Source organism: Thunnus thynnus, chromosome 3, assembly GCF_963924715.1.
Source record: "Thunnus thynnus chromosome 3, fThuThy2.1, whole genome shotgun sequence".
In the NCBI taxonomy this organism is placed as follows: Eukaryota; Metazoa; Chordata; class Actinopteri; order Scombriformes; family Scombridae; genus Thunnus; species Thunnus thynnus.
Window position 1 is genome coordinate 9,176,182 of NC_089519.1, and position 14,073 is coordinate 9,190,254.

At 42.9% G+C, this 14,073-nt stretch overlaps 1 protein-coding gene across 1 annotated transcript in view; it reads left to right on the plus strand.

Annotated features, from left to right (window-relative positions):
* xylt1 (xylosyltransferase I) overlaps window positions 1-14,073 on the plus strand; it is a 79,558-nt gene that overhangs the window by 57,858 nt on the left and 7,627 nt on the right. Inside the window, exons 8-10 of the mRNA XM_067583953.1 lie at window positions 1,678-1,943; window positions 7,456-7,654; window positions 13,114-13,447. Of these exons, the coding sequence (XP_067440054.1) occupies window positions 1,678-1,943; window positions 7,456-7,654; window positions 13,114-13,447 (799 nt within the window). The remainder of the gene's footprint in view (window positions 1-1,677; window positions 1,944-7,455; window positions 7,655-13,113; window positions 13,448-14,073) is intronic.

Sequence of the window (14,073 nt, forward strand, 5' to 3'; positions counted from 1 at the left end):
CTTGGCACAGTTGCTGGGTCTGGTTGGCACCCTGGTATCAGTGAAGTCCAACCCTGGGAACAAAGCAGCCTTTCCAGAATCCAGCTAGGCCCCGGTATTAATAGGACTTAATATCCCATTGAGCATACAATCCGAATTTCCCTTTGAACCTTAGCAGAGGGTAAGATAGAGACAAGGAAAGTATGCGTCAATTTGGTTTGCAGATGGGAAGAATAATTCAAGGTACAACTTTTGATTTTCCCACATGGTGATTTTGAAGTGTCCTCAACAGAGTAGAAGTTACTCTGGAGACAAAGAATAGCGATGCACCTTTTGTCTTAGTGCATCATTGTTTAGTAATGTGTTTCAGAATGAGAAAGGCTTTTGTAAAGACAGGCTGTCACAGGTTGGCGCTTTCAGATAACTACACCAAAGGGCTTGTCAGAACGCACAACATCTGGGCATGTGTAAACACTAGAATTTCCCTCCTTTCATTTAATATCACACAGTCGAAAAAGCTGAACTCACAAAAATGTGCCGCAGATTGATTAAGTCTCCTTTTTTTTTTTTTTTTTTTAGGAGGTAGCACCAAGGTGCCCGGTGCTGGGTAACTATCGGTAAATAGTTTTGTGTCTGGGGCTGAAAAGATGTCTTTGTGTGTACGCCAAGCTGTGGAGGCGGCAGATTTCATGATGCACCTTCAACCACACAAGCATCACCAGTATGGCAGGGACAGAGAGGGTGAGAAAGACATGGGCGGAAAGTAGGAGGCTAGACAGAGCGACAAATAAAAGAAAGAACTGTTGAGAGGAGAGATGATGGAAGAATACAGAAAAGGACTGAGAGATCATACAGCTACTGTATCCACTTACATGTAGGTGCTTGTGAGGTATCATCTTATGCCTCCAAAGATATCTTAAGCCATATTATCACCTTTCTTAGTCAAGTACCTTTGGGCACTAACATTGACTGTAATTCCTGTAATAAGGCTGTTTGACACAGATGCCTGAAGTGACTTGCAACTCCAGCGATGCCCCTAAAATCCTTTCATCAAAAGTTGCATTGTGATGTGATTAACTTTTTAAAGGCCTCTCATTTATTATATCCCCAAGTTCTCCTCAACCTCCTCCCCTGTTCATTTGACACCCTGCCCTGCATATGAGATTATAATCACAAAATCTGACTAAATCCCCAGTTGTTGTTGTTTTTTGTTTTTTCTCAAAGTTCAGAAAATGTACAGTTTGTTTTTCCTCCATCCTGTCTGCAGGAGTAAGACAGCGGATATAAGATGGGTAGTTAATTCAAACATTGGACTGTGTAATATATGGGTAATTGACACATAGCAACCGAACAGAGTGGTGTTTTCCAACCTTTTAAGCTGACACCTTAAAACGAAGCAATGTCTGCTTGTGACTTCTCATTACCAGTTTGACCAATTCAACCAAAGATTTAAATATTTGTTATTTGTTGTTACCTCCCTTAGCCTCTGCATCTTTAATTCCTCATCCCACACAGCACCTCCACACACATCTCACTCGTCATATTTGTTCCGCTGCCATCCTGACACACCACCATTTCTTAATCTTTGCCTTTTTTTCTTCTCTTCTTTATCCGTCCCTGCTTTGCTGATCTGCGACCCCCCTGTGCACGCACCCCTTTTCCCTCCTCCCTCCCTCCCTCCTCACTATGCCTCTGCAGCAAACAGTGCGGCCCACCTTCTTTGCCAGGAAGTTTGAAGCCAGCGTGAACCAGGAGATAGTGAACCAGCTGGACTCCTACCTGTTTGGACCGTTCCCCCAGGGAACGCCAGGCCTAAACTCATACTGGGAGAACGTGTATGATGAGCCAGATGGTGTGGCCAGTCTGTCGGACACAAAGCTCACGTACTACCACTCCTTCTCACGACTGGGCTTGGCCAGGGCTGCTGCCTCGCTGCAAGGAAACCCAAAAGATCACAGCTGCAGGTTAGTTTTAAAAACAAACGCATGTACTCGAACACATATGCAAATACTTTTTATATATTTAATCCACTCTTTATCTCCAAACACAGACGCACACACTCATCATTAACATCACAGCATCATCACACACCTGCAGCTACATCCACAGGTGCAGTTCAGGCTGTTTTTACTCTAGCCACGCCCATGTTATAAAATATAAAAAGCTTTTGTATCTCTGATCATGCAATGTCTGCGTCTGGGGTCACACGACATGGAAACACAATGGATAGTTCCAATCAGCAGCTGGGAACTCTGGGTAATGCTATTCATTTTGTAACATGATATGACACTCTGTCAATTTAGCCCTGAGATAATGAGGCTATATAGGTCATAGCATTGAAAGCTTTCCCTTCAAGCCAGTGTATTATTGGTGGAAATGTATGAATTCCACAGTGCTGTTAACATAGTATGTGGTTAAAATGAAAAGGGGAAAACCACATTATGCTTTCATATTTAATAGCCAAGTGGAACATTTCAGCTTTGTGTGCTTCATTACAGGTTTCAACAGCATATGTTCTCAGCAGCATCTGGTGCAGGAGCATTTTAGATTAGTTTTCCTTTAGTTTATTTGCACGGAAAACTCAGAAAGGAAGGCTATTAAAAAACAGTGACAATTAAATATGCTGCTAAATAAATAAATAAATTGACTGGATGCAAAACAGAAAGCAGAGGTGTAAATTGCTAATTTGAGTACAGTGTGACAGAAAGCCTGATGCCATGCTGATAAACAAACAAAACACCTACAATAGTAACAAATATCAAGATGACATCTTTGTGTTAATCTCAATGACTGCAGCAAAAGTTAATATGACCCCCGACAATGAGACGGGTTAAAAGAAATTAAATGGAACACAGCGTGGAGGAAAACAGTTTCACCTGTGTCTGGATACACACTGTGATCTAATCTGCTGTAGTTTCCGTTGGTTGTCATCCAAGCTGACATCCATCTATCTTTTTCGACTCAGGGAAGTTTCAAACATCATCAAGTAAACCGACTGATGACATCTTTGAGAGCAGTCTCGCTTGCTGTTATAAAGTAAATCTAGAGGCAACATAAAACTGAGCGTCTCAGCTGGAACGCAGTCTGCCAGCTGAGATGGTTTACTCCTCATAAGCAGGGCTCCAGTCTGGCAGGGCGTCCGGTGCCAGTGCTCCTTCCCCTGCTGCATTGTGGGTGTTCTGTAAAGTCCTGCGGGTAAAGCAGAGTACAGAAAGGAAGCATGTTTCCATCTGTCAAACCTCAGAACCATCTATGGCCTACAGCTGTTTCTGCTCATGCCCTGCATCTGTTTAAAGTGAGAGCAACAGCACACCAAGGAGAAGGTGGAGACATGCACGTATGTGTGTGTGTGTGTGTGTGTAAATGTGTGTGCGTGTAGTAGAGAGGGGGTGTCCACATCTCTGTCATTGCCAGGAAATGAGCTTGTGAGAAAAAGCATTTCCTCAGGGCAAACAAGCAAACCTCAACATTTAACATGTACAGTACCAGTCAAAAGTTTGGACACACTTTCCCCTTTCATTTGAATGAGAAAACTTTTGACTGGTACTGTACAAGTAAAAGTTTTAGATGGCTCAGAGGCCAAAGGTCACAAAGCAGTAAAACAGAGAGAACTACTTAAAGTGTGTAGGAGTGATCACGTTATTGTGTCTCTGTATACATATGGATTTATTGTTTCTTATTAAGTATGTTTGCTCATATTGTGTTATGTGATGAGTGTTTTTGCAATTGTTCAGATCTATATACGCCAAGCGGCAACCTCCTGGGCTGAAAAATGAAGCCAACACAGAAGTGCCAAAAACTGCAGTTCCTCAAATGGCCACTTGAGGCTGGTGCCAAAAGAGTCAATCGCTATAGCCCCCATGTTAAAATGCCCAACTTTACAGCAGAAATAAACATGTTTACAGCGTGGTACAAAAAACGGTTTTGGTCTCTATAGCTAATTTCCCCGTTCATGATGACTGTACAGGGGTTGAATTTTTATATAACTCACCTGTTTAAATTTTATTAAAGCTTAAAGTTGTGCAAAATTAAGGCTGTGGCCGCTTTGAGTGACAGGTGTGTACACAGGCAAGTCACTACCATGGCGACAATATTGGTTAGGTAACATAACCATGGCGTAACCCTAGATTTATAGACTATAGGCGTAGCCGTCACTATTCCAGTGTGTTTTCAGTTCATGAAGGTTAATTGTAACATTTCGGTCGCTTAAAAAAGTCTTGTTCAGTGTTTGGTTGGACTAAAAGACCGTCTGAGTCAGATGTTCAGTTTTTTCCCGGTAGGTACATTTTGTTTTAATGGTTTTAAGCCTGTTTTTGGCCAGAGAAAATTAGCATTAGCATCATAACAGTTAACCATAGACTGTAAATGCACCATGTTAACCAAGTTAGCAGCTAGCAGCCAGCAGCTAGCGTTAGGGTCCACCCTCTCGTCCAAATATGGTCACTTCTGGCTCCAAAAATCCAAGATGGCGATGGTCAAAATGCAAACTCGAGGCTTCGAAACAGGAGTCCACAAACCAATGGGTGATGTCACAGTGGCTACGTCTATTATTTTTTACAGTCTATGATATGCAGTTATTGCACACAGATAAGTGTAGCTTAATGTTTGTGAGTTGTATTAAGCCTTTTGGGGCAAGTCTCAAGCCCTCAAATGCAAACTGAAAGTCAAGATGAATTCGTAAGGTGTCTGAATACTTGCACCTCTAGTGGATTGCAAGGTTTTATTTCAAAGCTGTTCAAAGCTGACTGTGTTGAACACATTTTATTTGCACTTGAACACAGATGAGAAGAAGAGTTCACAATAAACAAGAGATGGTATGTGCACAGGTTTCTGCAATGACCAATAGCACAGCAGAATGTGTGGATAATATAACCTGACTGATACTGGACTTCTGAGACTGAAAATCTGATATGATATTACGTATTTTTTTCACATAAATGCTAACCAAAAACAAACATTTTTCAGTATTTCTTGGGCATTTTAAGCCTGTGTTGTAGACAGAAGTAGAGAGATGACAGGAAACAAGGGAGAGAGAGGTGCAACAAAGATTACATTACAATTCATGGTCAGCATCTTAAGTCAAAACAGGTCAAACGTTTGGACACACTTAAAGGGAATGGGAAGGTTTGTCTGAACTTTTGACTCGTACGGTACCTTACGCATTTCTGTATATCAATATTTCTGCAATAAGCCAATATTTGACGATATGGGGCCAACCTCTAGTGGCTAGCAGATATTACGTATTGGTATATAATGTTAGGACTATATTCAGTAAATGATACAGCTCAAAAAATGTTACAATAACTTGCAGTATATACTGTATTTCCACAGTGAATGCCAGAATTAGGGAAAATAGACCGTTAGCTTACCCAACATATGCATGACATAATGTGGTAATCTACATTTTCCAAGGCCTAGTAGGATATAATAATAAAACTCAGACAGTGTCAGACAGATGCACTAGTCCTGCCTGGAGTATGATCTGTTCCATCATAAATTGATCACTGCAGCATTATGGGCTGGAAGCCATGAATAATACACTATTTCTCATAATTCTTGGTGTAATATACAGACACCATATCAGAAACTCACAGATAAATAATGTGAGCTACAATGAGTCACACAGCTGCAGTGAGGCGTTTCTCACATCATGCTGAACAAAAAGGAGAAATAAAAACTAAAATGTGCCTTGTGATTTTCTTAATTCTGCCACACTGGTTTATAGGCCTAATGATGAAATACATAATGTGTGCAGCATGGCTGAACACAGGCGGGCCTGGCGCCAGTGTATTTATGTTTTATTGATCTGGAATTTCACCGATCAAGCCAAGGAATTAAAACCAATCAAGTTTATGATTTTTAGTCTAAACTAAGTCACAGCAGTTAGTAACTTCAGTTAAATTCAAGTCCTGGCCTGAAGTCTCAAGTACAGCCACATATGGTGTGTGAATGGCCACATATCTTGCATGCATGTAGAATTCAGATGTGCTACCAACAGATGGATGTGGCAGCCTCGGTGTGAGACTGGAGCAAGAGAGAGGCAAAGGCCGGGGAGGGGGATTTGGCTCTTTTAGCAGCCCTTGAATGGAGCTTCTGTGCAGGCTACGCCCCAGCCCCTTCTCACTGTGTCTCACACTGGCAGCCACGTCTCTTTTGGGAAAGATGGGGCAGGGGGGAATGAGAACCGAGGGACGAAGACAGAAAGGGGGATGATAGAAGGAGCAGAGAGGAGAGACGAGGAGCAAAGAGGAAAGGGCAGATGGGAAAATAGTTGAGAGGAGAAAGAAAGGAAGAGAGACAGTGGAAAAGAGTGCACACTGCTATCCTTGTGGGTGTAAATATTTGCTGTTCTGCTTGTCAGGGTAGCATTTACCGGGACGGGTTGACTCCTGGTCCTCTAGTGGAATACTGATGAGGCCATGGGCACAGGGGAGCAGGGAGAGAGACAGTGTGTGTGTGTATGTGTGTGTGTGTGTGTTAATCTTGCACATGTAAAAGAGGAGGAATAAAGACAAGTTTAAGGAAGCAGAAGAGATGAAGGATGAGAAATCTGGGCGAGAAGGAGTGCAGAGAGCAGCTGCAAAGTGTTTCCCAGCAGTGCCCACCCTGGCCCCTTTTTTGTTTTTCCAGAAGTCACTCGGACTGACTGCCCCGAGGGCCGGCCCTCTGCCACGTATGAAGAGACACACAAACAAACAACAGACTAATCAGAGGGGCAAGACCTTCATTCGGCTCAGGCTGACTGAGTGACCCAGTTCAACTTTGTTCCGCAGACTTGTAATGTGTTTAGTTAGATTGTGTACGTGCGTGTTCAGAGCTCTGACTAATCTGAATCCGCTGCCAATACAGCCCATGACTATTCTGTAATTTTCTGTAGCTCGCTGACTGCTGTGGTCTCAACTGTCACATGTCGTCGTTAACCATCCCCCTTCAGAACCAGAGCACATGTTGAAGCAAGCAGCACATGTGAAAACAATAATTAAGATACAAGAAGAGTGTTATTTACTTACTTAGAGGCTGTCAAAGGTACTTGGGCTTTAATGAGCTGCTCACATGTCCATTACTTTTCTTTGATCTACTGTAATACACATGTACAAGAATAAAAATAGTTAAAAACCCCAGTTACCCAAGCACTGACATAGCAACCAACAAGCAAGGAAAGGGAATCATCAGCATGGTCAACACATGTCTTTGAACAATTATTTTCCTGTTAAAGGTCATTGAATTAATGCCCATCGTGTCAGACGATTGCAGCGCACATTGACTCCCCAGTGACCTTAACTGCGAGCATACATTAACATCCAGCTACATTAGCATGTCCAAAGCCGGAGCCCTTCCACACATTATCCAGATGAATCTAGATATTCCTCTCCTCTTACATTGTTGGCCCTTAAAAGCGGCACAGCTTTGGTAGGTCAGTTCAGGTATCAGGTTTGTTAATGAATACTCTCTCTCTCTCCCTCAATGCTCTGCCAGGTATTTCCCCATGGGCCACCCAGTGTCAGTGCATCTCTACTTCCAGGCAGACCAGTTCCAGGGCTACCTGGTCAAGCATCATGCCACTAATCTGGCCACAAGCAAGCTGGAGACCATGGAAACCTGGGTGGCACCCAAGAAGCACTTCAAGCTAACCAATCCTTCCGCCGGTACATTCAGCAGGTTGCAGTTTGCGGAGGTGAGTCAATATATTGGCATTTATTTTTCATTTCACTTATATTAAAGTCACTTATTTGGCATGAAAACACAAATCAGTCAGCCATGGTCAGTGTCAGGAAATGAGTTCTGTTAAAAGCCTAAGAACCACATAGGAAAAACACAGCTCTTCAGCATATAATTAGAGGTGAGATATACAGCTCATTGCCATGGTGACCTTATACTCATCGCTATGGCGACCTTGCCAAGACTCATAGCAGCGGATCTCCACACAATTAAACCGGTGTCTGTAATGGCCTTGTAAAATGTAAATTGATTGAATTCATCCAAGTTTATAGGGATGAGTGCTTCATGTGCTGCTTATTTGTTGTTTCCTAATAGAACGTCTTCTCACCTTCACACTGGAATGCTTCTCTTGATTGTCTTGTTATGTTAATCTGTGTTTCTGTTTACCACAATGCCTGTTTAGGATACAGCAGCTCGGCTGTGATGCGACAGCCACACAGACTTTTTACAAAATTAACTGAGTGAATGTAAATTGACCTTTTTCTCCACGTGGCTTTTTCTAAATGTCGGAAATGTCATCAAGTTTGTGAATAAATTTGTTTGTGTCTGTAGACCACACATACCTGGACACACTTTGACCCCCGTTTACGTTTAACCTTTTCCAGAGGTCTCAGTGGGACCCAGACACCCAGTCGCCATGCAGCTCCCTCTCACTAAGCCCTAGCCTATGAAACTGTGAGTGACAGAGAAGTGATGTGAGCTGTGGCTTTTATCTGGATGTGCAGCCTGAGAAAGCATTCGCTGTCTGGCACTGTGCAGTGGCTGTCAGTCAGTCAGTCTGTCCATATGTCATTCAAAACGAGAGCAGAAAGAGCTTAAATAAGACAGCGCGGCTGTAGCAGCAGTAGCTCTGTGCTTTTTGTCATCTTAGCAGATATGACCCATTATACAAAAGCTATACGCAGGAGTTTGCAAGATAAACCATAAGGTTGGTTTAACAATGTGTTTCCTGTCCTAAGAAAGACAGACATGTCTTTCCTTTCACTCCTCTACTGCCGCCTCCTAGCTGCCTTTATAGGCCCTTTTACAGCATGATTTAGTGTAGGACTACTTGCAGCTCACACAGTTAAAATTAGTATTTCACCTCAAGTCAGACTTGACATTGAGAGGTATATTACCGTATGTTGGATACATTTTATACAGTAGAACGACTGACTTTGCCCGATGGTTTAGTCCTCACTCCACCACAGTGTGCTGTATATACACATGCATATTGCGGAAGAAGATGTACAGGGGGTAACAAAATAACAGAAACAACTCCAGAACAACAGAAACCTCAAAACTTACTTACTTATATTGTGAGAAATACACTTTTTCACTTTCTTTTCTCACCAAGAGCTAAAAGGAGAAGACCGATACCACTCTCATGTCTGTCTGGTAAACATGAAGCTACCGCATACAGCTGGTTAGCTAAGCTTAGCATGAAGACAGGGAGCAGGGGGCAAGAAAGTGAATGATGTATTACCTGAAAGGTCAGACTATATCTTTAAGGGTTTGAGATATGACTAAAATGTAATATTACAATATCAATACAAATACATTTACTGCTTCTCCCTCATTAAAAATTCCAGAATCTATGAGTATACAAACATGTTCATGGCGGCGAGAATCAGTGCAACGGTCTGGCTCCCGGTTGTGGTGTAAAGAGTGTTAGGGATTCTCCTCTTAACGTGAGTAAGTGTGCAGATAACAGAGCCAGTGCAACTAGGCCAAGAAGGTACAGCCCAACTGAACTTCTGAACATTATCAACAACTTGCCCGCCTCACTTCCACCGAAGCTTAGAGCTCTGCTCAGCAGACTGCAGGTCCTGGACACAGGACCGGTGTAGCAGACTACAATGGTTCAGAGGCAAGAGGAAGCGGTGTGTAAGGAAGCAGAAGAGGGGTTAGTTCCTTAGATTTGTGACATATGAAATCCTGCCTGATTGCATAAATGTTTCTCAGACTGTCCTTGGTACACTGCAGTTTTAAAGCAGAAATACTCAGTCATAGCGTTGACTGCTTATTTCGCTCCTGATATGTCTTGTAGCATATGAAAAACACCACATGGACATGTTAACAAGGTTAACTGCGGTGGTGCTGCGGTGAACACCTGTGTTTGCTTACACCCACAAAAAGTACCACTAATAAGCTGCCGAATGGAGCCCTGAGAGGCACTCATGCCCTATGGTTTTAAGTCGGCCCAGATGTAGACTGGGACTGACCATAATGCTGCCTGATCAAACTGACCTGCTGTATTTAAAGGAGGTGTCAGCCTGCAGGCGCCGGCAAGCTGGGGACATGGAGAAAAGGTTTGCAGGGTCGCGGGGTCACAAGGAAGAAATAGAACAGAGCTGGATTACGAGATGGGAGCATTTTATGTTTTCTATTAAGTCAGATAGGGAATTGAGCAGGATTTAATAAGTAATATGGGTTATAGAAATGAGTGATGAGGCATATGTGAGGAAAAGTAATAAAAGTAAAACGTATAATGTACGAGTCATTAGCAGATGCTCTCACTGTAGGTCAGACAGTAGGAGCTTCTTCCGTCTACAGCAGAGGATAATTGAGGGTTAAACCTGCTGAAATAAATGGTGTCTGTTAATAATTGGCGGTTATGAATGGAAAATCTGAATAATTGTTTCAAGTGAGTGGAAAGCGTGAGTAAACACTGTGCCAAGCCTGCAGAAAAAAAAGGGAGCAATTGAAAAAAAAGGGGGTAGAGGTCACGATGAGGTTGCCAGATCAGCATTAGTTCCACAGAAGCATGTTCTTCTAAGTGAAAGAAGGTCATAAGCCTCCGACTTGGTGAGCAGTCGTAAGGCTTGATTGGGTATTGGTCTTAAGCCAAAGCTTATTGGGTAGGAGCACCGAGGGACAAGTTCACTGTGGAGGTCATCGTAAGCCATAGGCTGAAGCTGAAATAGGCCAGAAGTTAATCCGTGTTTGGCCCACTTTCATACTGGAAGAAAGAGTTTCTTGCTACTGGTGGCTTCCTTCATTACCTGCAGAGATACCTGGAGTTTCTACACCAAGAAACTTAATCACAGAATATTGCAATATTTAAAGTAATAAACTTTGTGAATGTGTTTAAAATGTTCCAGCAAACTTTGAAACAATGTGTTTTTTGTTAGCTCATAATGAAACTATACCATGTATTTGTGTGGGCACAAGGACAGCTGGATCCAGACCACCCCAAGCTCACTGCATAAATATAAGCAGGTCAATATACAGTGGTATGTGTTTTATACTTTTTTGGTAGGAATTGCCTTCTTCTGCCCAGTATCCCTGTAGTTAACAGGATTGGACATGTAGCACCAGCTAGGAGAGGTCAGCCAGTCAACAAGTGCATGTGCACCTTATTAACCCCTGTGCGTGTGTACCGTATATGTGTGTTGGTGGAATGAAGTAGGGAAGCTGCCCACTCGTCTGGTCTGGAACTGCTGCTCCTACGCTGACTGTTCAGACTGAACCTCGAAAAAGTGAACCTTGGACGGCAGCACCAGTGGTGCATAATTTATGTTGCGCTTAGTCGATGTTTGTTGCTGAATAAACCATAGGCAAGAACCAGAGGCAAGTCTCAGAGCATGTGAACAATGTCAGAATCTCCCTCGCACAACTTAAGTCGGACGTCTGTAGGCTCTTTCCCAGTGGATTACAGTGAGATTCCTCTGTCAATACTCCCTTCATTTCTTTCACAGGCTTTAGAGCGAGAGTGCTGCCAATCAATCAGGGATGTAGTGTGTGCCAGCGAGTCAGCCTTGAATAAAGTAATGAGCTACAGCGGTGCCAGACAAGAGAGTTGATTAGTAATATAAAGAGAAAAGAACCAAGGTCCAAGGGGCAGAAATGGCAGAGGTCAGTCCAATAATGGAGATAAAAGTGAGGTGTCTTTTACGGATGGCCAAGACACACACACACACTCTCTCTCTGTCTCATTTATGCAAGTTGCGTCTATTTATACTGTACGTCGCAATCTCAACTCTCAAAGGATGTAATACAGAGTCAGTTCCAGTCAGCCATTGATCGTCCAGCAGGGTGAGGCTGTGTTAATCAGCTACCATTGTAAGGATGAGCGCTTCCTAAAGCCGCCATCCCTCTCACATTTCTGCCAACACCCCAGACATCTTTCACTGTCAATGTATGCATGTGTGCGTGTGTGTGTGTGTGTGTGTTGCCTCCTCCTCTATCACTCTGTCTCCCCAATCAATCTCGATCACTCTGCGTCTCTCATTTTGCATACAGCACAGTTTTGCAATCTCTGCAACCCAACACACATCACACCTCTTCAGTTACAGTGTTGACCACAATGAAGACATTAAAGTCAATTATCTGTTATGTGCCCTTGTGTGTTCTTGTGATTTGTTCTTTCTTCCTGTTCTTTTTTTTTTTTTGCTTCATATCATACCAATTCAAGAAGCTTTGCAGAGTGATAGAATCAATTCTGACTTCAAAAGACATAACCAGTACATGTGGGTTCAGTCAAACAAATAAACGTGTATACTAAATGTTTATTATGTAACCTTACAGGCCATAATGATCTTAAATTGGCTCGTTATTGCAGGCTAGCAGCTAGTTCATGCTCTGTAGCCAGAGGCACTATATGTCTCATAATTCACCAAAGATACTGCATGTTTTACTTATTTTATATATTATCTGTTACATCTTTATATTTATATTTATTTAGCTCAACATTTTCTCAGAGAATGCAGCTCTGTCTTTGTGGAAGCATTGAAACCTCATTTTCCTGGAGGTTTCCTCCCTAGACTCCCTTTTTTCTGCCAAACGGTTGTGGTCACTGCGTCTGCATATAATCAGTGTGTTCCTCTGTTTGGGATTTTTTCCTGTGATGTCAGGTTGTATTCTCCTCCACTGTAGTTTCTATTCTGAACAAATACTGTTCACACTGGATACTGGTTGCCATCCGTCTCTTTCTCTCTCTCTATGATATGTGTTCAGAGAGCAAACGGGATGCATTTGATCTTCACCCCAAGGGGATAATGGTTGGGGTCTAGTTATACGCCTTCCCCAGCCTGCCTCTCATATTCCTTGTTAAAGATAAACTCAGACATACCAGCGACCGTGGACAAAGAGACTCAAATGTGCAGGACGAAACAATCAGGCTTGTCAGCTTCTGCATACAATATTATATAACGGCTGTGTGGAGGGCTGGGCTAGAGTGTGGTGCTGTTTGATGAAAAATGCATGCCGAAGATTATTTCCCATGATAATTCAGTGCAGATATTGGTTATCTTCATAGTATGGTCAAATGGTGATGCGTGCACAGAGTGTGTTACTTATTTATGTTCTCAGTGCACTATATACAACAGCTGGAGTGAATTTATATATCATCATCTCATGTGCTTGTCTCTCTTCTTACCCCATTCTGTCACTCACTCTTTTCTTATCTTTTTTCCTTCTCTTCTCCACTGACAGATTGGCACAGAGTGGGATGCAAAAGAACGCATGTTCCGAAACTTCGGCGGCCTGATGGGCCCCATGGACGAGACGGTGGGCATGCAGAAGTGGGCTAAGGGGCCTAACGTCACCGTCACAGTCGTGTGGATCGACCCCACCAACGTCATCGCAGCCACCTACGACATTCTAATAGACGCCAGCGCTGAGTTCACCCACTACCGGCCGCCGCTCAACCAGCCTCTGCGGCCAGGCGTGTGGAGTGTCCGCATCCTGCACCACTGGACTCCTGTGGCTGAGATGCGCTTCCTTATTGCCCCCTTGACCTTTAATAAGCACCAGCCCATACGACAAGGTGAGAAAGAGGTTCAAATTGCCTCTGTGATTTTCATGAGGCATATTTGTAACTAGCATTTGCCATTCGTTTTAGCTTAGCATAACAGAAAATTACTATTGATGGTGTTATTTGTACAAATAGCCTTGCGAAAGTTATTGCACTGCTATGCCATTCCTCAGTAGATAATCATTCATCATTGCTAGATTTGATGGGTTTCCTGCATGGCATGTAAAATAAAATCTGCACAGTGCACAGTGCAATTTAATACAGCAGCTCTGCAATAAATCCTATATTTGGGAAGCTTATAATTGTTGACTATCTGTTGACGTTGTGTCACAGAGGAGTTGCTCCAACACTGTGGTCATTTTTGAGGCTGTAATTTGTGGTTCTTGTAACACCACAAACTAAGACTTCACAAATTCTTAAGAGATGAATCCACAACAGTCTGAGCGCAAATTGAGCATTATAAGCCTCACAGAGGAAGTATTTGTTGTGGGTTATTGCAGAGCAGAGGCCACTACATGCGGGGGGGGTGAGAATAATGTCTTAGTGTGTGTTGTACACCGATTACATTACTTGGTTACTTGCCCACCGCCCCCACTGTCATTTTGCTTTTCTTTAAATAGAAATAAAACCCATTTAGT